The sequence below is a fragment of the Acipenser ruthenus genome, chromosome 27 (genome assembly GCF_902713425.1).
Source record: "Acipenser ruthenus chromosome 27, fAciRut3.2 maternal haplotype, whole genome shotgun sequence".
Classification (NCBI taxonomy): Eukaryota; Metazoa; Chordata; class Actinopteri; order Acipenseriformes; family Acipenseridae; genus Acipenser; species Acipenser ruthenus.
This window is the reverse complement of record NC_081215.1, coordinates 24,102,365-24,128,250: the sequence shown is the minus strand read 5'-3', so window position 1 is coordinate 24,128,250 and position 25,886 is coordinate 24,102,365. Positions and strand designations below refer to the sequence as shown.

General features: G+C 36.5%; 1 protein-coding gene across 1 annotated transcript; it reads right to left on the bottom strand.

The window, feature by feature from the left end:
• Positions 1–6,986: 6,986 nt before the first annotated feature.
• Positions 6,987–11,424, bottom strand: zgc:153993 (uncharacterized protein LOC767645 homolog). The gene is made up of 6 exons (XM_034053430.2): positions 11,102–11,424; positions 10,545–10,593; positions 9,571–9,732; positions 8,343–8,472; positions 7,775–7,879; positions 6,987–7,269 (listed from the first exon to the last, which is right to left on the bottom strand). Exons 1-6 carry the CDS (start codon positions 11,160–11,162, stop codon positions 7,168–7,170), a joined length of 609 nt encoding a protein of 202 aa, XP_033909321.1. The 5' UTR covers positions 11,163–11,424; the 3' UTR covers positions 6,987–7,167.
• Between the last annotated feature and the right edge of the window lie 14,462 nt (positions 11,425–25,886).

The following is a 25,886-nucleotide window of genomic DNA, read 5'->3' as shown; positions in this document are numbered from 1 at the left end:
GCAAAAAATACTATTCAAATAAACTGCCATTCTACTGTTGGCCAAAGGTTGGCACTGCACTATGCAAAATCCACCAAGAAGTAAAAATAAATGGCGTTTAAAGGAATTTGTTTCACTTTAAGCATTTTTTGCACAGATCCAACACATGCAATAATGCCAGTGAACAGTTTCTCGTGGGAGCAGCCAAAAAGTCTCATAGTGATGAAGAGACTTTATATATGAAGACAGTGTACATAGCCTGCAACACAATATAGACTACCACATGCAGCATGACTACCAACAAACGTCAAATATTTAGACTACCAAAGGTGTATTCTCAGAGAAAGTATTTGAAATATAAAGGCCCCATACTAGCTCCTGCATGCAGCACTGGGCCATGCAGTTTATCTGTCACAGAGGGTTGTCCAGTGCCACCATGGATGTTATCAGACAGCAGTGTTCGGGGAGCTCCAGACTGTGCTGCCAGACTGCAGAGAATTGCCACCACAGCCTATGATCGCTGATCTGACGAGGCTAAAACAAGAGCATGGATATAATTCGCAGGACTTTGTCAGAACAGTCTTTATGTCTTTCTTTCTTTTCAAGTGGCCAGTTTTTATCCCCATATTGCTCACTTTTACTGTACGAAACAATAGCAATGAGAAGAGCATTTGAGCTGTAATGGGTTCGTATTCTTTGAAGGGGTTTAACCAAAACAGAAATGGATGTTTGTACATGAGGGCTTTGTATTTGTTTAACACATATGCATACATTTGTATTAGTTGTTAACACATAGTGGATGCCTGGCAGCCTTCCATTGGACAAACATGATCATGGTTTCAGATAAAAGAAAATCATTTGAGATTGACATTTGGGTTAGGTATTCGTTGAAACAGTAGAAAAGGGCACAGTTGTTAAGTGTGTGAACCACAATTTAGAAAACATGCAGTGCAATCATTTTTGATCTGTTCTTTGTATCAAGTTGCATTGTTCACACATTTACATGTGCATAACTGATGGGTAATTAATACCCACTGTGCTGTGGCATCATGCCATTACTGATAAATATACATCTGTCTGTGTGCAGATTTCCATGAAAAGAGACAAATCCTTACAAAATGATCTTCAATGCCTCTCTAGTTAGGGACCCATTGCATTGTTACTGGGCAGAAGCATTATCTTTGTACATCACTGCATGAAAACTCATTTACATATTCCCACCAACACACCTCCACTGTCAGCATACACACATATACTGTTTCATAGGAAATGACTCCCTGCCACTTTGATCTGCAGATCAGGTCACAGTGTTATAGAATACAGCATGTCAATCAGGCTATTAATATCTGTTGAAATGTTGGAATGAATAGAGAGTGGTATTCTGAGTGCTACTCTGCAGGTAAAATCAAAGTTGTATTAGGGGTTCTTTAATTTAGAGATTGAGCGACTCAGTGTCCCAGTGGTTGTTTGTTCCAAGCAATTGTTATTTGTTAACAAATAATGTAAATAAGCATAGCAACTGTACCTAATGTATTGCATCATTCTTCTGTTGGTAAAACATATCTGACATAGACTCCACTTAGTTAATGCTCAACAACACACTGATGTAACCTGATAGAGTCATCAGTCTTTTAACACTGACTTAACCAGGAGAGGAAGGTCAACAAAAGTCATCAACAGAGATGCCTGGCAAGACTGGCTGAAGAAAGCGTGGAGTTAATGGAGAGGGGTCTGGGGGTTGGGTGGGGTGGGGTTGGGTTGGGTTGGGTTGGGTTGGGTTGGGGGGGGGGGCAGTTAACACATACAATTAACTGTTTCCTGGGATATTCCAAACCTTTCTAATAGCGGGATTACAGCAGCTCTGAATGCCCCACTCTGATTTATCGTGACACATTCCTTTTCAAAAGGTATTTAGAACGTACTGTACTGTACTGTACTGTTTCCACAGTGCGGTAGTAGAATAGGGTTTACAGGACAATCCTAACATATTGACACACAAGTCATGCCCTGTCTTCTCATCAGAAACTTAGTAACATTATTTGACAACTGTTTGTCTTTCTCAATGTCTCCAGTGGTGAAATGAGTAAATGAGTTGTTTTCACCATTGAAGGCACTGAGAAAGTTCTCATTCATTGTTACTACTGGTAGTCATCAGTGTGCAATCAGAGAGGGTGTCATTTAACAACATTGGTAAAACACTACAGTATATCTGTGTATACACAATGGAAGAAGAATTTGATGACATTATTGACTTTAACGGATGGTGGATATATACCCAGGCAGACATGGGCTGTGACACCTAATCACACAGCTTCACAGGAACAGGATAATTGTGTTCTCACCTTTGTCCTCTCTCCAATGCTGTTTATACACAGAGGGTCTCAGACCATGTGACCAGCTATGTGCCTGACTGCTGCACCCCGCAGACGTTAATAACATGAGGTGATTTTGATAAAACTGAGTTAGAATATTTTGATTAATTTGTGACACTACAGTGAATTAGTAATAGCCTGCAATACTATGGTTCAGGCACAGTTATCTAATTATTCATAATTACTTCCAGACCTCTGGTAACACATCCATTTATAGTTCCTAATTGCTTTTGTTTGTTTATGCATTATTGTCTTCCTTTATTCATCTCCATTTAAAGTAGTGCTGTGTTGAGACCAATAAGAAAGTATCGTACTTGTGCAAAAAGAAGCATGACTTACAGGGCATGACACAGCATATTTGATGTGTCATTAGCCTTGCTGACTAAGACATAAATACAGCCCACATCAGACACCTGGCTCTGTTATCTGTTTGCAGATCACACAAATCCAACTCAATATGGAATCATGTTTAATGAGGAGTGTGTATTAAAAATTAGAAGAAAAGAAAATGTTTATTATTTGTAGACTCTTGTAACTTGTTGGTTTGATTCGAAAACAAAAATATGGCTTCATAATGGCATGAGAACAAATCATTGTTATAATTTTAACCAAAACACCTACCTATTGGATATTAACATATCTGTGCACAATTATTTGTATTTATTATTACTTTTAACATTCAAATAAAACAGGGTTTGTATTTGCTAATCTTGGTAAGCGTTGGTTGGGAACATTGAGAACATGAGGATGAATCCTAGAAAGCAACTGTTGTGTGACCCAATGGGGTGTGTTCCCTTTTGAAGGGAGTAGTGAAAAGGAACAGTTGTAAATTACTGGTATATCTTTCTAAAATCAACCATTGCTCTATGGCCTGTCCTGACGTAGTCTGCCACTATCTATGTTCTAAATGGCAGGCATGTTTTCTTTCACAACAGTTTCAGATTATTTATGCTAACCTTCAGTCATTCTTAGTAACTGGGTCAGAACAAGTCTGCCGGCAGATGTAAAAAACCTTCCAAAGTATGTGCTTTGCAGGCCTGCATGCATTGCTGAGAGTCATTCGTCACCAACTTGAACATTGAAAGACTTCCACTGCGAGCAGGATCACTGTGTTGATATAGTAAACTGAAGAGGCAAACACTTACTAACACGGGTGACCAATTCAAAGTTTATGTGCCAAAATAAAGTCACCTTGAACAAATTCCATGCCAGCTACTTCATCAAAGCAAAACTAGGGTTCTCTGTTACAGCTATTTATGATACTTCTTAAGATCCAAGGCTTGAATATTTCTCTGGCTCCCAAGTGAAATACAAGGGGCTCCAGTTAAAACAGTAGCATGATTGTGGGGAAACCTTTTAAAAAATAAAAGGCAAGTCAATGTATTTGCACAACAGTATTTGCAATTAGGAATGCTATAGGATGAAGTTTGACATTGCAATAATCTAATGTGTACAAAAGCCCTCTTTTAAGTCCTATTAATTGGCAATGTAGGTGGTAAGGGAGGTGTAAGACCCCAACTGGTCTGTGCAAAGCCTGAAGCAATGGTGTTCAATTCAATAGCTCTAAAGAAACCATGCAAAAGACTCCTGTGAGGTGGAATGCAGGTATTCACAAGGTACTAATCTTTAAATTAGAGAAGCAGCCAACACAGCAGTACATCTCTATTTACGTCAACACAAAAAAAAGAAGTAATGTGACTTTAGAATAGAATGCATGGAAAGGACCGGCACTTGCATTTATATAGTGTATTTAATACTGTACAAATGAATCGTTGAACCACCACTGAAGAACATCTGGCTCTGGGGTGGAAATCAGAAGCTATGTTTTGTCTGCACACCACAGGACAAAAAGTATTAATTTGGGGATTATCCTGGAGAGCATGAGACACGAGATCACCTGGACTAAATTATATAAATGTGGTTGATCAGAATTCAAACCAGATTGACTTGTTGTAGATGATAGAGACAAGCTATACTGTGTGGCTGTGGTTCTGAGATCATGGTGTATACAAGGATTTATAAGGTCATGTGAACTGCCCTTATCTGCAGGGAAACAACTAGGGCTACGGCCTCATATGAAGAATCAACCAGAATGCCTAATGCCTGTTACTCCTTCTACCGGCAATGCAGAAATGTGGCAGCTCTTTTTTGTTTTTTTCTGTTTTAAATTCTGCAGTTTCCTTGATTAACCTCACGAGTAAAAATTGAAAGCATTGTATTTGCATATTACCAATAGGTGAGTGATTTAAGTATGAAGGATGGATTTCTCTCCCAAAGGTGAGTGGCGGAGCCAAGTATGATAGATGGTGCTTTCTTGCATGATTTGGTTGGGAGTTCAAAGTCACTGACCAGCTGGCATGCAAATATTGATTACCGTTACCGACTATGTTGCAGACTGATGAGATTATTAGCACTCAGCAATCAAGAGTTAATCTCCTACTTTTTTAAACAAACCCCTTAGATGTACGCTGAGTCATATTTTTTAAATCATATACTATGTCATGTTTACCATCCCGAGCAAGGGTACAATCCTTGAAATATATTAAAACTAATAATATAAACAGTTAAGATAAAAGTGATACAAAACCTAGTGCTGACAACGAACATAAATTAATGAATCAGTATTGACGGGTTTTGTAAACACATAACACATTACTCTCCTAATAAGCCAGTAACCTATCATTTATGTTTATGGTCATTTGCTACTCACTCCTTACAGCTAATCTTTTGGTTAAAATAATGTAAATGATGCATGTGATTTCAAATCTGCAGAAGGTATTTGAGGAAGAAATGGGTCCCCTATGCTAAGATAGGTTAGTCTGTCACTTTTGGCCATTGGGGTAAGCAATGAGGATCGATACACCTTGTAGTCCATGTCCTGTTTAGCTATTACAACACAAAAGCAACCTTGATTTAATCTGACACACACTGCATCTCTTAGATATTCCTTGGTAGGGTTAAAAGGCAGTTGTGCTTCCTAGTGAGCCACCACCGTTAAGTAACTGTGAAGTCTCCCTGCTTTTGCACTGGGTTTTCCATTTTCCCTACATCCACAGTAACCTCAACATCTGTTGAAAATAAATGCTGCAATGTGGGGACACTAAGTGGGAAAAGTGTTCCGCTGTGGGTTTTTTTTTTTTCAGATTTTCAGCCTTCATTAGATTACTTTGTTTTAAATATAACAGAAATCTAATACCACCCTCAGATATGAAAGAGTTCAGGGAACAGAAAAAACAACTCAGAACAAGCAGTGCTGAAGAATGAGATGTCTCTCCATTGCCTTCTTGTTAGTTTTGCTTCCATATGCATGACAATGTTGTCTTTTTATGCATACTGTGACATCTAGTGTTCGGTGGGTGGCACTACCAAATTTCCCTGGTATACAGACTTACAGCAGCTCATGCATTATTAACACTGTACCCAATTTTGTACGTTTTGCATTTAGGCGATTCTAAAAAATATCTTGCTCCCCACTTACCTGAAATTGGGGTTGCAAATTGTGTAGCAGTGAAATACGGGTTGAAAAAAAAATACACCTCATCAAACAAAACTAATTCTACATACAAAATTGATTAAAAAAAAAAAATCCAGCATCCATTCCAGCATATATGGTCTGATTACCATTGTATATTTGTCATTTAAAATGTCAATAATGATGCTGTACATGCTGCAAGGTACCTCTTTCTGTTTTACAGCACCACTTTATTTATTGTACAAAAATAAAGAGTATACATAGAAGGAATTTAAATAAATGATTTCCGCCAGGGTTTGGTGCAGCTGAAACTACTTTGTTGTGGTCTGAAAGGAGAAGGAAAACAAAGGGCATTGCAGGGTTGCTAAATAATGTGTGAAGAGTGTTTCCAATTAAATGAGGATATTGTAAATTTGTTACAGCCACCAATTGTTTCCTATCCTCATTGTTAATGAACACATGTGGCAGAATGGTGCAGATCAAAATGGGGAATATGACAGAGTGGAACACAATTCTAAAAGCCTGCACTTCAGCTGTTGGCTAAATGCACAACAGGAAACAAATGGGATGTATTATGTGTCTATAACCCCCACACACTCGCATACATACATCCCAGTTTAAAAGTACACTGTGTACTGTGAGCCCAATTATAAAATTAAACGGTAGCAAAGCACATATTTGGAAACCAAACCAATAGTAGGAAGTGGTAATGGAATAAGGCTGCTGCTGTTGAGAGACACACACACACAGGCGTAGCCTAATCAATCACCTAATAGTAATTGACATTAAACAAGTACTATAAATATCATCTCACTTCATGGTCCTCACGAACCATAAGAGACAGCTGTATAATAAATGATATTGCATGTACCTTTAACATTACTCATATAGAATATCATACCATATAACTTCCAATGCAGTGTAGTGACTGAGATCCATGTAACGGTAAGTAACTCACAGTTCTGAAAATACATTAAACTGCCATTTTATGTAAACAGTAAGTGATGTGCATTCTTACATCAAATAGAAATGACAGTGCAGCTTGCCTGTAGTCTGTCATACATCAACCCCTGCAAAGTACAGCTGTTATGGAGATTAATCTAACACAGTTTATACAGTACTTCATGAACATTGGAAGCCAATATAAATATTTTGCATATATATTAAAATGGCATATGTAAAATGATACACCTTTATCTCAAAACTCATTAATTAACTTGGTTTATTAGCAGAAATCTGAAACGCTACCATTTAACATTGAGCCACATTTACATGGTTTTACTGGCTGAAAAAATTGGGGTGCAATACAGTCAGTTCCACTTTATAAACAGAACTGCAGCTTATTTATGTCATCTTCCAGTAAGCCATGGCACCCGTGAGAACTCCAGCTACAAATATTGCCAGATTGTGCCATCTACAATTTTGGAAATGATATTGGACAGTTTCCTACAAAAAGAAAAGACAAAATTAGAAGTTAAACACAATTATCCTGATTGAAAAAAAAAACAAAAAACACACACAACTCACAGCCACTGCGGTTTAAACGCTGAATAAAATACAGTATAGTACAGGTGCTAAACTATTAATACAAATCATGGATATCCTTTTTTTTCACAGTTTCAATTTATCTACATATTGAATTCTATACAGACATATGTATTTACACTTGCAAAAATGTCTGTCCTTAACAAAGCAACTACACTGCCCATGAGAAGGGCCATATGTTGCGGCAATCTCATTTGCTTGCATCACTGTGCTTCAATGCAACTGACCACAATGTACTTGATACCCTCAGAGGCTTTGAAGTTTCAAAAATATTGCTTCCTTTAATAAGCAAGTCTGCACTAGAAACCAAAAAGGCACCCCCACAAGTTACAGTTTCCAGACATCCTGCCATGCATATGGGCAAAAGGAAGGGGGCGGGAGGGGGGGGGGGGAGAGTATGACTCACCCATCCTCCTTGCTCTCTGATCCACTGAGATACATGCCGCCTGAAGAAATTCATTGTCCAGCCAATGATCTTCCTTACTATGTCCCTGCAGTTTGTAGTTACTGCCTGTATAGCATAAATAATGGAATTATCAATTTCGGTTTCCTAACTCAGTTAAATAACCAATAGTCCTCAATCATTCTCTTGGAGACCCAAGCAGTTCTGGTGTCTGTTTGTTTTGCTTTATAAAATTATAATGAGAAATCACTGTTCGGGTCGTATCCTGCGTATACATATCACCCCGTGCATAGAACATGCAGTGTAATTCTAAAGTAAAAAAAAAAAAAAAGTTTTTACAATCTTAATTTTTGTGATTCGTAAAAAGTTCATCTTGTGTCACTTTTTGTAGTACAACATATTAACGTAGAATATATCTTGCTTGTATTTTCTATTGACTTGTCACTGCTCTCCTGTTATAAGCAGATTTACTACACTACATAAACATGCATTTAAAAAAAAATGGTATTCACTTTAAAGGACTTCTAGTCTAGTACTACACGTTGAAAGCATTAAATAATTCAACACTTACCCTATATATAAGTTTGTAAGCAAAATGAAAAAGGGCAACAACTCTTCCCCAATTAACACCATTTTTGAAAATCCTCTCGGCCACAGCACAGAATAAATCTGCTGAATCGAGCTCGATGTGATCAATCAGGCTGTTGACAAAAAACGTAAAGGTTCAAATACTCCAAATACAGATATTGCCTTTGCACTCCTACTAGGCTGGTTACCAATCTGAGCTTGAACAATTCATGAAGTAATATTATGATGGTATAGTGAAAACACTGAAAAGTACTAAAGAGCAAATTGGTAAGGCTGTGAAGTATCACAGTTAATCTTCTTTTAATTAAGAATCACTTTATACATTTGGGATATGCAGATCTTTCAAATACAAACTACAGGTAACTGCTGTACTTCCTGTGCTGTAGGTCAGACTCCATAGTCCCAGTCTCTCTTTGGAGACAGGAAGTAGTAGTTTAAACTTTCAAAATCAATTGTGTTGTACTTGAAAAACATGTATATCCCTAAACTAAAATCAACAACAAAAGGAAGTGTTTAATGTCTCCATTCTTATTCGTATGATTCTGTGTGACACACGCATCCACAATTTTTAGAATTCACATCCTAGCCTTGTAGTTAATGTATTTGCATTGTTTTTTTTACTGTTTGTATTTAATGTACTATGCCCTGTATTTCACTGTATTTAATGTATTATGCATTGTTCCTCACTATCTTGTAAAGCGTTTTGTGATGGTGGTCCTCTATGAAAGGCGCTATATAAAATAAATATTGATTGATTGATTCTAATAAGAGGTAAGAGGATTGATATTAAATAGGTTTGAAAGCTGGACCTGTTTACGTTATGTGCACACAATATAAGCAACATTCAGTGATGGCTTTTTTTTCATGCTTAATGAGACCTAAATTATCAGATGATATAGGGTGTATATAGCAAACAGTGAATTGCTTACATTTCCTATTTACAGTTCCTCATACATGCAAACACATCTAGGACCACGAATGCCTGATATTAGTTTGATAACACATCAGTTGGGTTTGGCCAAGGCATTTCCCAATCAAATGTTACTATCGGATGGTTTTTGTAGGCAAGATTGTGCTGGTACAGTATTTAAAATGGCAACTAAAGATTGTGCTTGTACAGTATCTTCAAGTGGCAACTATCTCAAAATGAACAGGCTCTCCAAAGTTCAAAAAGCAGAATTATGCATTTTGTACATATGTTTGTTACTTACTACTGAAGTTCAGCATTCCTATTCAGCTCGTCCCCTATTTGAATTAAATTTCTGACAATCTCCTTCACTTTAGGGTCCCGGCCTTCACTTTGACTTCCACCCAAATCCTCTTGGCTCAACAGGACTTGTGGGTCATCTACATGGGCTGCCTGCACAATGTATCTAACAGGAAAAAACAGTTTACAATACTTTGCATTAAAAATAAAATTGCTTTCTGTAACCATACAGATGTTTTGTTTTATTGTTAATCAGGAACACACTGTATTAGCAGGAATGGAGACTGAAAAAATATTTACTTTGGCATCCTGCATTGGCATCGATTTGAATTGTTGTTTCAAGTTCTGGACTATAGTTGATTTGAGGTCTTAGTTCAGAGAAGCAATCTAATTTCACTTACAAACCTTGGCCTACAGAGGTGAAAGACTAGTGCATCAACTCACTGCACCATCTCCTCCATCTGTTCAGTTTACATTACAATCAAAAGCAATGTATTAGTGCAGATACAGTGAAAAATCGAATTTAAAAAATAACAGCATGCATGCTTTAACATCGTATATCACACGTGTATCACACTCTATATCACATGTTACTTGTGTGTTTTACATTTCTCGTTAACGTATGTTTTTTGCTGAAATCTATTTATACTGCTTAGCATAACAGCAATAAAATATTATCCAATGGAATAAAGCTGTTAATGGCATGGTATGTCTGTGTGTGTCAGGGGAAAAGCTATATGGAGTAGTTGGAGGCTGTTTAGCAAGTATAAGAGCCTTGCTCCAGCAGTAAATATGTGTACTTGACTTCTGATGTTTCAAAGTATGACCTGTGCATTATCACACAGCTACTGTCAATGGTCAGGATGAGATTGAGTTAAACAACCAAACAAAACTGGCATTAGCTGAACAGGATTTTTAGGGAGAAAAAGTAATATGCTTTCAAAGATGTTAGAGCACAATATTAAATAAGCTACTCACTCACATAGGACAAATGCTGCTTGCTCATTGATTCTCTCATCTACGGAATCTGCAGATACAAAAAAAAAAAAAAAGGTTTAGCATGTGATGTGGCACAGTGTGGTCTCTGGATAAGGCTTGCTCCAGGTGTACTGAGAGCCCTGATGTTCTATGAAGGCTGGGAAGCATTGGTCCCGAACTATACCAACAAAAGCATGTCAGCCCCATCACAGACTGTAACTATGCAGTCTGGGGCACACCGCTTCCCAGATTTATACACGCCATCTCTATAAAGCATAGTGCAACAGGGTTCGGAGCTCCACAGAATGGTTGCCCACTAGCATCACAGAAATGTCCTCCAACAAAGAGCAGAAACCATGGTCCTTCAAGCGGTCTTTATTCCAACCATGCCTTAAATTATGAACTGAAGCAATTACACGTCCGGCTAACTCTAAATTATATATCTTCCTGGAATTCTTTAAGCAGGTCTGGAACAACCTGCCATTGGGCTGGTCAATGTATAGGTTTATATGTGATGTCTACCGTATGCATTGCAAAAGGCAGTACAAATTACATACCCTCGCCGCCAACCGCTCCAATATCATCTTCTTGGTCCGAACTTTTGCTAAAATCTGCCATTTCCACAACTTTCCACTAAACTTCCGCAGTTGATTTTTATGGAAAGTTGACGCTACTCCGCAATTAATTTTGACTGTAGTGTTGGGTTTTCCCAGGTCTAGTTGTACTGTCGTTCACGAAACTACACAAAAGCGTTCAGCTTTTTAATACTTAAAACATAAATAAATATCTATGAAAAGGTGCCAATTTGCTCGATTCTGACACAAAACACGAAACTGTTTTGGACTTTTCCACTGCATTGGCTGACAGACAACTGAGAACATTAAAGCTAACCAGCAGTCGGGGCGTAACGCACTGGGCAGGTTATTCGGATATATGTCTTGGCATGCCTGTGTTATTAGTCACGTTTGCTTGAGGTGTTTTGCTGTTCAACGATTAAACCAAAAGTGAATGTTACATGATTGTGTTTTCACTATATGGTCCACCAAAGTCGTATTTTTTTACCTCATTTTTTTCCTGCAAACATTCTATAGAGTAATGCATATCTGTGTTACAATAACTGCATTTGACTACTGTTATTGATGTAGGCAATATTCAGAAACTAAGGCTGTTGAGCTTTTTAAATGTTAATTCTAAGGGAATAACAGTGGAAGAGCCTGTAATGTGTAAGCCTTTATGTATGTCAGGCACACAATTTTGGTTTCTGCTTACAAAATACCAAACATAGTAATTATATCAGAGGCATACATTTATTATTATTATTGTTATTATTATTTTATTTGCAGAGCACGCTTTGCTAAGCAAGCCAGTAAATGACACTAAATAAAGAGTTTATTTATTAACTATTTTAATTCTAATCAGATAAATCTTTAGGCCTGTGTGGGTTCCTGTCTTCTCCCATATAGTCAGCTTAAAATGAGATACAACTGCAAATGTTTGTAGATTCTGTGTTTGCAATGAAGTAACATTTATTTATAATTATTATGTAAGATTTTGACATTATTCTTTAAATAAGTGTTCTACAAGCTTTAGGTTGACCTATGAAAACAGTATAGCCTCAAGCATACCTGACCTCATAACACAAACCAACATTTTTAGAGGCTTGAAGCTTTAGTCGGTGTAGCTTGAGTAAATATTCGTATTTCTGGAAAACTAAAGTTAAATGTGTTTTTGATAGGACTAATTTTGTCGACATGTCAAATATATTTGCTGTTTTTTTCAAGTCACATGTTCTAGATTCATCTTATCATCTCTATCATTCAAATAAAGAGCTTGACTTGGCTAGATATCCAACCATGCTGTCAAGATTTTTGTAACATCATATAATTATCCCACAAAAGAAACAGCAGTGATGTGGGACTCACAAAAAGTTCACACCTGACAAAATTATTGATTACACTTTTAATTTTTCTTGTTAAAACAAGTCATATTTTATTGTATGTGAAAATGTATGTGTTTTTATTTTGTTTTTATTTTTAGGTTATTTCATTTCAATTATTGTGTGCATCTCTAAAGTATTCAACTGTACAGATTTCATATAGACACATCCCTTGATCTGAAATTGATCTTGATGACTCACATATGACTTTTCTCTTTCATTTAATTTTATTATGTACATGCATGTATGTGTGTTTATATTATGTATACTTTTTTCCTTTGTAAAAACCAATAAACAAATTCAAAATAAATGAATGAATACTATTCATGTTTGTGATATCTTTGTCTTCCAGTAGATGGCTCCTGAAAACCCATGCTGACCAAGACATTTATTTGAAATCGTTGAAATTCAAGATAAACAATTACTCACAGTTGTAACCCTATAATTATGGAATAATATACATTACAAAAGGGGTGTGTCTGAAATGGCGGACCGGTTTTTCTTATTGTGTTGCCAAAACTGCTCCCATTGTTTTGCTTGGATATTACCTTCTTCATCACGCGATGAGCTGATGCAGGTTACAGTTTGTTAAAAATATGTAGCTTTTTGTTTCTAAGTATGGCAATCCCCAATTATTCACGTGCTGCTTTTTTGACCAATTGAAAAAAATCTTAAACTAAAACTTTGGTTTAAGGTCAAATTTATGTAATACCACTGATACCCACAGAGTGGCACTACTGTATTTTTTTTTAAAAGCAAGACCCTCTTTGAATTCATTGTATGAGTGAGCATATGAGATGCACGTGTTAAGATCTCTTCATGATTTCACCTGCTTTTAAGCTCTACCAGTATTAAAAATGAATGAAGATCAATGATTATAGGAAGGAACACTCCTATAAAATGGTTCCTTGGATTCCTCCTGTCTGTCTCAGGATCACTTTGGTTTGTTCTGATTTCTAACATCTGTTCTATATACTGAACAACATGGAGTTCTATATTTAATGGGTCCAATATAAATATTAAAAGGCTTCCAAATAGTACCATTATGGGTCCAGTAGTCAAATGTGTCATATTTGGAACACCACATTTTCTAAGACTGTAGATGAGTTTGTAATGAGTTGATTTATCAAAAAGCTTAATCCCTGTGCGTTTTACACTTTTTGTTATAGAGTTCAATGTTGTATTACCTGTAAAATATTTGAAATAAATTATAATCATTCAATCACTGAGTGTTTTAGTAGAAGGCTTCTCACAAAAACGTAAAAAATGTAAGCTATGCGTTAAAAAAAAAAAAAAATGAAACTTGAAAATGAAACTCCTTCTTTTTTTTTCTATAGTCATCCAATGACTTTGATAACTGCCTTCTGCTGCAGGTTGTGGCAGGAGCAGGCTTGTTTAGGTAACAGAAAGAGAGCGTTTTTGTTTGTGGTTGACATCAGTCTTATGGAGTGGAAACAAACTGAAAATCCACCCAGAAGATAATCACTTTGGAATCATAGTTTTTTTTATGAAATTAAATACAATTGACGGATCACGTAGAATTTAAATCCTTAAAGAGGTTTCTTTTAAACCTTAGCTGAGGTGAGCAACTATACTTTATTCCGCTACAGACTTGAACTGGTTAATATCGTCTGAAAATATACTTATCTAAGTGCATCATTAAAGTACAGTTTCTCTAACCTGCTTATTTAAGTGTCTGAGAGAAACCACAAGAGATGTTGCAATGCCTGCTCTGTTTTTTTTTTGCACCTGTTTTTCATAAGTAGCATTCCTTTGCCAACTTGACTGAGTTATAGTATCATCCATATCTAACATAACAATGAAGAAAATGTAGAGTAGGTCAGATCCTCATATACAGTATATAGACACTAGTCCTTTGTTCATGATCATATTTCACCTATACTACGCCTATTAACTTTAGGATTGATTTTAAAATTGCAATGCTAACCTATAAAGCTTAACTGGCACTGCTACTTTATATTTTGCTGAGCTGCTTACACCCTGTGTCCCTGCTCGCAGCCTGCGTTCCTCTGATGCTGGTCTGTTGGTTGTCCCAGGCTGCTCACTCAGGGTGACGGGGCTTTTTCTGTTTATGCTCCCAGACTTTGTAACTCCTTGCCAAATTATATTAAGAGTTCAGACTCTCTGGAGTTTTTTAAAACTTCTTTAAAGACTTATTATTTTAAATTGGCTTTTAGTTGTATCTAACTGTAATTTTAACTGGCTTTTAACTGTACTTAATTGTACTTTTTCTTTTTGTTTGTTTAAATATTGTAAAGTGCCTTGGGATATTTGCTATGAAAGGCGCTATATAAATCAAATGTTGTTGTTTGTTAACATTTTAGTCCTCAGAATTCAAACGTAATTACATACTGGGAAGCACCTAAAATCGTATTCCTTGCTAGATATTCATCAATTTTATATGAACAGCCTTATTCTAACATGCATTCCAATGGACTGTCAAAACTGTAAGCATAATTAATACCTGCAGCATCTCAACACCAACTGCAAAAGCCAATGTGGTGACAAAAAGCAGGTGGCACATGTGAGTGGGCAAATGACATTATTATTTTTATTCTCTTGTTCGTGCGCAAATGACATTATTATTTTTTATAGTATTTCTTAGCAGACGCCCTTATCCAGGGCGACTTACAATTGTTATAAGATATCACATTATTTTTACATACAGTTACCCATTTATACAGTTGAGTTTATACTGGAGCAATCTAGGTAAAGTACCTTGCTCAAGGGTACAGCAGCAGTGTTCCCCACCTGGGATTGAACCCACAGCCCTCTGGTCAAGAGTCCAGAGCCCTAACCACTACACACTGCTGACATCATTTGAATTATCTTTTTATCCATAAACAAAAGATAGACCAAATCGCACTTCCTGTTCGTTTGACAAAGGACTCGGGTGCCAGGCACCCTAAACATGGTGTTAAATAATTTTTTATAAGAAATCTGGATGGTATTTATTTCCTGTTTGTGACTGCTTGTTTTATTTTATAAAGCACTTTTTTTTCTAGTATGCCATCATAAATCTAAATCCAACAGAAATTCATCAGGGTTTTAAACACAGCAACCTGTATATTGATTAGTACTTCTCAGTATAAATACTATTTTCTGCCATGGCAGAATAGATTGCTCTTGGTAAAGAGGGACCTGGTTTATGTCCCATTTTGACAGTACTTGATATTTCAAACAGACATAAACAATCACTCGGTTTCAAATATCCCATAATTCTAAAATAGAAGTCACTTTTTTGCTGAGACCTGTAGTTTGAGCAGAATTCTACGAGTATGTATAGACTGAACATATTTCATAGTGCCACCAGTGCTGTTTATTCACATTGAGACTGGTGCTTTGTTCAATTGTAATGAGAGATTAGCAGAAATGTAGGCACAGCACAAAGGCATAGATTGATTGGATTTAAATGGCAAGCAGTCACTACAGGTACAATAATGATGTAATAAAACTAGAATCTACTGTAAGCTCTTCTTTATGGTTTGTAAAGTGATGGGGTTGAATCTTTTAGTCAATCTCCCCTGTGGAGCTGACACCTGATTACTGTCTGCCCTTTTTTAGTCTTAAGGGCCAGCCAGCTCTGTTTTTCTGTTGTTTCTAAGATACCCAAAGTGTGTAATGGAAGAACAATCTGACTTCATGATATCAGTCGACAGCAATTTACCAGGGCACGTGGTGAGAAGTCTCATGCCTGAAAAGAGTTTTACTTTGTACCAAGGATTTTCAGATATGTTGGTATACAGTTACACTTCTTCCATTCTAACTGGAGTGTGTTCTCCTAATTAGTCTTTCATTGGAAAGACTTACTAATCACAACAGTTACAACAGAACACAATATCCTGTTTCTCTCATGTTACTTGCAAGTCAACAGGTATAGACTTTAATGTCAGTGTAACTATCTCCCTAGAGAGTTTTTTCCCAATTAAAGAATGATTTGGACATTATAGCCCCATGGTGTGAAGACCATATATAACTCGGAGCAACTGTGGTAAAACTCTTGGAGACCTCCTTGTCCTTATGACACAAGTTGTATCTTGCAGTAAAAAGCAATGTATATACCTAAATATGTATAACACTGTATTGCACCTTGTTCAGATCCTAAAACAAGAACTGATTCCCATTTACTGCATGTAGGACTGACTCACCATACACCTGTGCACAAGAACATTTTAGATTCAGTATTTCTGAAATTTTGTTCTAGTTGACTTTATGCAATCCCAGTTGTCCTACAAAGTAACAAGTTATCCATAATTTAACAAAGGCTAAATAAGTAATTCCACAGATATAGACTCGCCGCTGTAATTATGAATTTGGTGTCAGTGATGAAGAATATCTAAATGTTCACTGCGTATTAACCAGAAGGTTTCTTCAGCAGAATTTGATTGAATCTTTACACTGATGCAGCACCCTAAATCATGGACAAATTAACACAATGTAACATAACAGAGTGCTTTTTTTTACCATTTTTATTTGAGTAGACAAAAAAGGATATTTAAAGACATGTCTGTGGCAAATGGAGTTTGCATCTCAACTCTATGTCAGTGATTGCAGGTTTTAATACATTGATAACATTGTGTAACAAATGACTCCAGAAAATTGTATGAAGGAGCTTGTTTTATTGAAAAGATCATATAAACCACTGTAGCTTAGCCTCACACAAATCAAAGTTCTGAAAAAGCACAAAATCGCTGTAAAGCTTAGAACCACAAACTAAAACAACATAGATAAGAGTAGTCAAGTTTAGGGTATGTTGCTGACACCATCACCTACGTGGGTTATCTTGGCCTCATCTTGTTTAGAGGCCTCTTATCAACTGATACACCATCTCAGCCACACGTTGTATTTAAAAGAACAGCTTTTACTTTAAACACGTTCACTGATTTAGTGTGTAACCTAAAGCATGGCACTCAAAGGTCAAACAGGGGACATTATAAGATTGCTTACAACAGTGAATCTAACAAAGAAACAATATTCTCTTACTACCCCCAGACCCTCAATATCCAGAATTATTCCTGTCTAAAGCATCGGTAAAACTAATAATATTAGAATAAATAAATTGCGTTGGTTGTTTGTAAACTGGTACTGTACTACCCCCATTCCAGCTTTCAGATGGTGGCTGCTTTGAGCTATGTGACAGAGTATGTAGGTGTACTGTGACTAATATATACTGTATGCCTTGGACTTTGTTTACTACATCGTTTGAAAGTTTAGCCTTTTATAAGCTTTTATAAGAAATCTTGTTTGCTATCTAGGTTGTTCACATTTTGCAAAGGTACAGTTTTAACTTCCTACTCGTAAGCCTGAATGCCTCTGTCCTGCTATTTTCCCTGCAGTCTATCTTCAATATGATAAAACTATATGATAGCTACTTTTGTCTGAAAAAAAAACAAAACACGATTTGGGGGGGGGGGGGGTGGGGGTGGGGGGGGGTGGAGGGTTCTATCTGAAATAATCGTGCTAATGACATTTTGGAGTAAATTGCTTTGAGAGTTTAGCCCTATAACTTGAGGATGGATTTGTTAGCAGAAGAGTTTATCAGATCTGTATAGCACTTTGCACCATTACCAAATAAAATAAAAGTAAGCTGTCATTGATCCTAACCAGAAGGCTGTCTTGGATCCCATGTAGTCACAATAGCAACAGCTTCTTCTTGTACAGTACCTCAATCCTACAGATATCTCTGGTGTGTGCAGTTTAGAGAAACAGAAGGAGTTCTCAGGCTTTTTCTACAAAACTCATTTGGGACAAGTTACATCAACATCCAATCCACAATTCAGCTACCGTTATCTGATTTTTAAGGAGCTTGTTTTCATTATGCTGTTTACTGGAGAAAACATCTCAGGCCACTCCAGTTTCCTTAGGCTCACGCAGCCCTCCGTGTAATAACAGCAGTCCCCGATGCTGACTAAAGCAATTCCCACTGCTTTCCACTGACTGTTTTACATTGTTCAGGGATCCAGGTCAATTGTTATCAGACCCCCGAAGACCACTGCACGAACAGCTGGACTTCGTTAAATGTTCATGTTCATTGTTCAACTGTGAGAAAATGTTGTTTGGAAGCTCAGTGTCTTTTTGGTTCATGGCGACATTTGCATGCTTCTCTTCTGGTACTATAGCACTGTAATGGAATGCCTTAAATTAGAGAGATTTACAAATTGGAGTCAACCTATTAAAAAGGAAACTGATATTTTTTATTGATTGTTTGATCTGTAATGGTTAATAGATATGTGTATTGATTTCAAAAAATGCATATTCCATTGGAGGTGGGTAGCGATACTAAAAAGTTATTTTATACAGTACTAAAATATGATTAGATTAAGCTGCACACTGTATTTTATCAGCTTTCTTATAATCCCTAAAAGTATTTTTAGCTGCAGGCTAAATCTAAGACTAAAGAATATAATAATGTTTTTTTGTTGTTCAGTTATACAATGTCTTGACAAGACTGATGCTATGACAAAAGAAACTACAAAAGGTTGTAGGTTGTGAAAACCTTCTGGAAAACTTTTCACCTATATCCTTTTCCAACTTTGTCTTTCATGGGTATGGGTGGAGACAATTAAAAGTTGGCCAGTTGCCACTGGATAAAATACTATATTTTTAACATGATAATTGTTCAGAACTCAATGGAAAACCTTGGTGAAATAGGTTGGGCTTAGATTTCAAGGATGTACACATGCAAGTGCATTGAGTTTTATAGGCTTGGGAACATGCAAAAAAAAATCCAGCTTTCAAGCTTTTGTAAAATGAAGAACAAGTCCCACCTAGATATTATGCATTTGAGCACTCTTCTTTATGATAATTTAAGGTGAAATATAGATCTAATTAGAGCAAAGGCACACTTGCCATCTTTGCAAGACCTTTGGTTAAGCATCAATTCGGGTTGCAGTAGCAGGTAACAGTTTATAAATAATCACACCCACATATCAACGGATATTATGTCTGGAATAGAACTAAGAAGTGTTTGGAGATGTAGGTGCAATGCATAGCTATCATAAGTCTTATCTGAAATTAAAGGGCTGCATGTATGTTTTTTGATTAAGCAACAGTAGTCACCAAGGCAGTCATTACCAGCCTCTACAGACCACCTTGGATAAACAAGGTTCACTGCAACCCACACAAGCTCAGTATCATTCATGTATTCTGAAAGGTTTTCTTTAGTGGGTGAAAGCCTTTCAGTGTTCGACCGGTCGCTTTTTTCTTGTTTGGGATGCTTGTAATGTGCGCTCATGTTGAACTTTATAACATTACACTCTGTGACAAGTTCTGTGCATGACTCTTTGTGACACCATGACCTTGGTTTCTCCTTGGAGACATGCTTTGGAATTGTTTAGTTAAGTTTTCTTAAGAGATGAGGAGATGTCTAAAACAGGAAATGACCAGTAAAATACAATATATATTCATTTCGAATACATGGAAAATCCAATACCTCCACATTGCTGTTTATTTATAGCTATTAGAAATTAAAAACATCCCTTTTCCTGTGCTTGGTAAAGCTAGAAACATATATAAATAGAAATCCTCCCACATCCTCTTCATTTTATGGCTGATTACTAGAATAAAAACAAGATAGGAACATGATGAGCAAAAGTCACTGACAAATATTAAAATCAATCACATACACACTGAGAGCCTATGGACTGTTTAATTGTTTCCGGTTATCCAGCCATTTTTCAATTGGCATGGCTATGTTTGGTTTTTTTTTAGCACTTCCTCTAAGACAACACCCAATCTTAAGCTTTCCGTTTAATGCATACTAATTATATTTCTATGATTTGCTTCAAGACCAGATTCCACAGCCTACCTGAATAGGAAGAAGTATTTTTCTGTGTGAACTCTGCAACAAAACTAAAGTATAGAAATAATGGTTGAATCATTCTTGTGAGGAGAGTTTTGAGAGAGTTTTCAGTTTTACACATCGATGAGGGCCTGCTCTTGACCCTGGGGGACAATGTACTCCAGTGCAATGCTGGGTCTACACTCTGCACTCTGCACTCTGCACTCTGCACTCTGCACTCTACAGTTGGGCTCCAAGGAAAGGTATTAAAACACTTGAGAAATCGCACACTGCCATATCCTGTAATTCAGCCTCCAGCAGGGGCTGTAGTGTTTGTAGCAATGTTGCATATGAAGAGGATAAACCGGACCTGAATACATTATAACAATAGTTTGTTTGACTTTGTATTGCATTTTTCTCTTTTACATGAATTATTCCATTTGTTCAATTTTAATGATATAGTCTCCAAATGTTGAGCATTCAATTGTGAATTGTATCACTCCACAAGAGTAACAACCATTGTGCACTGATCATTTTGTAAGCACAAGATGATTTGTACCTCATTGAATCAGTTCACCAAAAGAGCACCCTTGTTTTCTCTATCAAGATCAAATGGGGATGTGATTCTTCACCCATGAGTTGATGCTACATGTTTACAAGCAAATAGCTTTTTGTATACAAAACAGAAGACAAAAAGTCACTTTAGAAAAGCCAAAGTTCTTAGTTAGCTCACTCTCCCAGGGAGCAAAGGCGTTCACTTAATAAACCCCACAACAATCCCACGCCACCAGTTCAGACTACAGATGTTTTTTATTCACTGTAAAACTAATTAGTCATTTATATATATATATATATATATATATATATATATATATATATATATATATATATATATATACACACAGCATCCTGCTCTTCCCATGCATAAACAAGTCTGTAACAAACAAACACAAGTCCAAAGGTCAAGGTTGTTAGATATGATGTTAATGTTTGTAGAATGATTTTGAATTGTTATAACTTTTTGCCAACGTGAAAAGGAAGTCATTTTATGCACAGACAATCTAACAGATACTATGCTATGAAGACGAACCTGTTTGGCATTTCATGTAGAGTACTGTTTAATAGCTGCATGCAGTTTTTCTTGGATTGTAGCCATTTGAAGATCATTGTTACAGATTTTGTTTCGTTATCAGTATAACTGAAACCTATTCAAGTTCAATAATAAAGGAAGAAGTAATGAGACTTGAGCAACTGCAGTCTGTACTCATTTCCTGACTATATGTAGAAACAGGTAAATAAATGTTCCGTTTTACCATCAGTTCTCTGTTCAGTCCTGCAATGATCAAAGTTAACCCATCTCAGGGGGGTAGGTGGGGGTGGAAATTAAAGCTACTTTCACCTCTGGGCTAGATTGACAAAGGGGCAGGCTTTTCGTTTTCTTTAAGGACATGTTTCAATAAAACGACAGGGGAAAAAAAGCACGGAAAGTAAGAATTATTTCCAAGTAAGAGAATATATATATGAACATTGGGAATCATTCAAATTCAAAAAGCATGTATTTGTAGGTAAACTCTGTGTATTATTCACATAACTACAAAGAGTTATACAATTGAATAAGACATATTTCCTTGTTATTTTAGTGTAAATAGTGTGTTTGAGAATGTAAGGTTGGCAGGGATGGGGTTAATTTGGTCCCTACCAACAATCACAGGAGTGTCCATTCCCCAATTAGGTAATTGCATGCTAATTGCGGAGTGGCCACCTGTATAAAAGAGAGGAAAAAATCCTTTGTTTGGTAGAAGGAGTCTGATGTTTGTTTTTGACAAGTGTTGGAAAGTGTGTTTTTACTACTGGTGGTGAAGACTATTGCCCAACCTACATTTGCTTGTTTTGTTTGAATCTTTATTTTGGCACTCATATCCTGTTTATTTGTTGTTCATGTGTTTTGTATTTAAATAAATGTGGGCAACAGTACTTCACTGCAGCTTCTGTCTCTGAGTCTCTGATTCTTGCTGGTAACAGATTGGGCCATGATGCTATCCTGTCACAGTGCACAACTTGGAAACAATGACTGTATGTGTGTGTAGATTCCTTTAAAGTGATCTGTATAGTGTTGGTAAAGTATTATTTACTTGAGAGAAATATCCTGAAATGGAGATGCCACACCTTCTCCTGGAGAGGCACGTTGAATGCTGAGTTCAAGCCCTACCTGGCAAGAGAAAGAACTCTTAAATATGATTGCCCTACTTCATTCTCCCACCGTTCAGCATTGAGTGTGCATAGAGCTGGTTCAATCCAAAGGGAGTTTTAGCTGAAGAGAAACCCTCCCTCTGACACACACACACACACACACACACTCTGTGAGGAGGACATAGTAGGCTATGAAGTTATGAATGACATCTTTAGAAATAGATTTTTTTTAAGGTTGTCATTTCTTTTCAGAAGTGTGACGCATAGCTGATTATTTCATTTTGGCCCTTTCCAACCCTTGTCCGTTTTCCAGGGAACATAAAAAAAGATACAATGTCAAAAATGCATAGTTGAATGGACTGTGTTTTAAAATAAGTAGGCTTCCATTTAGATGTACTGTATTGCTTTTGTTGGTACAGTACTATATTTTCAACAGAAGTAGTATTTTAATTCAGAACGATATGTTTCTGAAAATATCACTTACCAAAAGAGCCGACATGTGGACTGTAATGTATGTATTGTAGAAGTATGTAAAATTCCCCATTCACGACCGAACAGCAAAATTAAATCAAAATGTTACCCATACACAGAACTGCGTACAACGTAAAAGGCAATGCAATTTAGCAAAAGATTTAAAAAAAAAAAAAAAAAAACAGTTTCCAGAATTAAAACAGTATCCAAAGTCAGTATTCAAAATTGCAGAATAAGGCCCTAATGTCACATTTCACTTGCAAATGAAAATGCACAAAAACAACTAAAGATCACAGATAAAAGAAAATACATCACAGTATCTAAAACTGTTTAATGATTAACTGTTACATTACTGTAGTTTGTCTTATTCGCTTTGTTTTGGCTGCATTTTCGTCAGGTGAAACTGCACAATAAAAACAGACTGATTTGGCATGCGAAAAACGCAGGCTGTGACGGATATTCAGATAATGAAAAGATGGGCTTTGTATCAGAAAAAACTGGTGAGTCAAAAATCGCTTGTGAAGAGTAAGTGCATTCATTTGTTACATATGTATAATGGGGATTGATTTTATTTTTAATACAAGGGCAGTAAAACGCGACGGACCTGTATCTGGGTAACAGATATCCGAGTGGTGACTTCTATATTGTGACAGGGCAGAGGCTCTCCACACTGGGAGAATGTGTGTTTTGTGGTTGCTTTGCACAGCTGCAATGTCATTGTGTCATTGTTTTATTGAGCAAGATCGCCGGGCTCTAGTTTAATTATAAACACCTGCAGGTAATAAAGGAGGCAGGTGTATTTGAGCAGGTCTGAAGGCGTGTCACTTTTGTGTGAAGGCTACGTTTTTGTTTTTGTTTTTTTGGTTCTCAGAGGTGAGACTATTAACAGAAAATCTAACAGCTAGGTTCAAGAAACATTATTATTATTATTTTTTTTTTTTTTTTTTTTCTCACTGTGACATCTTTGCCTGGGAAACAGAAAGCTGCTTTTCAATGAATAATGCTGCTGAAATCTTGCTTGACCACACACTGGACTCTCTAGAAGTTGTGTGATCCTCAGCATCTCAGGGATTTCCATGTGTCCTGGGATTTGGGTATTAAAATGTACAAGCTTCATGTCTATTTTTGGCAGGACAAAGACCTGGGGGCTTAGAGTTACTGGGAACATGAGTTTGTTTCAAAACATGACCTGTGTAATTTAAACATCAGCTTGCAGTCATGGTTTATCATTGCTATCAGAGCTCACCGCAGATGTTTGCTTGCTGGTAACATGGTGTCACCTGACTTACTGTGGCTTTTCTTTTTAAACTCAAATCTGTTGTTTATCAGGACATCAGCCCTTCTAACCTGCAAAGGCATTTAAATTGCATGACAGAGACTCCAGCCACGTTAGAAGGGTTAGAGTCAAATTAGTGTGACTCTGTAAAGATCTTAGATCCTGTCACATGTATTTCAAATGTTGGAAAACAGACCTACCCTTTAAAAAGTGTCCCATAGTAAAAGCACAGCAAAGTGTAATAATAAAGCACAGTGAAAGCATGGTAAAGCATAGATAAGCATTATAAATCCCAGAGAGGTACAGTAAAGCTTATTTAAAAACATGGCAAACCATAGTAAACTATGGTAAATGCAATGGGAAAATTGCAAAATTAGCATTCCTCTTTTATTACTGTTCATCTCCTTGTTAAAGTTCCCAATTTGTATTGATAAATGAAATACAAAAGTTGAATAATAATTATTATTATTATTATTATTATTATTATTACTATTTTTGTATAACTGTTTGGGGGTATTCCCACCCAACAGATTCTTGTCTGGGGCTGAACGAATGGGATTCTATTATATTGTTCTGTGTGAGACGCATTTCTTTTCTCCAGACATTACGTCCTGTATGAGTGCCGTGGTTACAGTTTACACAGTTTAATCAGACACCTGGCACTGCGTCACAACAAAGACATAAAACTGCGGTTTAAGAAGCCAAACAGTTCCTTTGTATAGATAAGACAAGTAAAGATTCCAAGTGCAAAAAAGCAATCTATTATTGTAAATGTAAATTTATGTCAGAGGGGATAGAATCCAACAATGGCTATTAAATAAAACAGACCTTTACAAGGTGATGCATTTGAAAATTTTCAAATTGACATAATACTCAGACAGCTTAATGGAACTAAAACCTTTTCATGGTATTACAAGTTAGGTTTAATGCCAACATGCATTTTATTTCCTTATTAATGTTGCCAAATTAAGCAAAGAAATTAGAAATTTTTCCACCTGAAAAAATGACTCCTTCCTGCAATCATGTTCAATGTTTGAAAGAAGAAGGAAAAAAAACAGTTGGCTTGGCTGAACAATTTATAGTTATATCTTGGAAACCATTTGGCAGAATTTGACAAACCTTTTTTAAGGACATTTGCAACAGACGTATTCCACATTCCAAATAATTGACTGGCTGATCTCAACAAGGATGTAGGATATAGATCATAGTGAGCTTTATTCTTATGTTACATTAGGTTAACCAAATAAATGTGAATGTAATTGATTGAGTATGTTCAACAAAATAGATAGGTGTGTCTCCTGTTTATAAAGGTGTTTTTAAAATCGAACCCACAGCCGTTCTCATTCAGTCTGATTCACACCTTTAAGGGACACTCCTAGTTTTTTTCTTTCTAAACACAACTGAGTATGTGTAATACGGTGTGGTACATTATGTTCTACGATGGAAGTTCTGTCACAAAATCCCCTCTGTTCCCACAGTAGAGAAACATGGTAGAGTTGGAGTGAAATATGCACTTCAGATATTGAGTTGATTCAGAGTATTGTATACAATCTCTCTTTATTGTTTTTACATTGATGATGCGTTAAGCTGTGTCTGCATTCTAGATTTGGTACAGTGTTAATCACAGTGACATTCAACTCACAGACCTGCATTCCAGATTTGGATATG

What these genes read in the sequence shown, in the direction of transcription:
- zgc:153993 (XM_034053430.2), bottom strand. Translation starts at nt 11,162, where the DNA reads ATGGCAGATTTTAGCAAAAGTTCGGACCAAGAAGATGATATTGGAGCG. An exon ending in AGGAATGCTGAACTTCAGTA is followed by an intron (nt 8,473 to 9,570) that starts GTAAGTAACAAA and finishes TTTTGTCAACAG; the next exon opens with CCTGATTGATCACATCGAGC. An exon ending in CTTACAAACTTATATATAGG is followed by an intron (nt 7,880 to 8,342) that starts GTAAGTGTTGAA and finishes TATGCTATACAG; the next exon opens with GCAGTAACTACAAACTGCAG.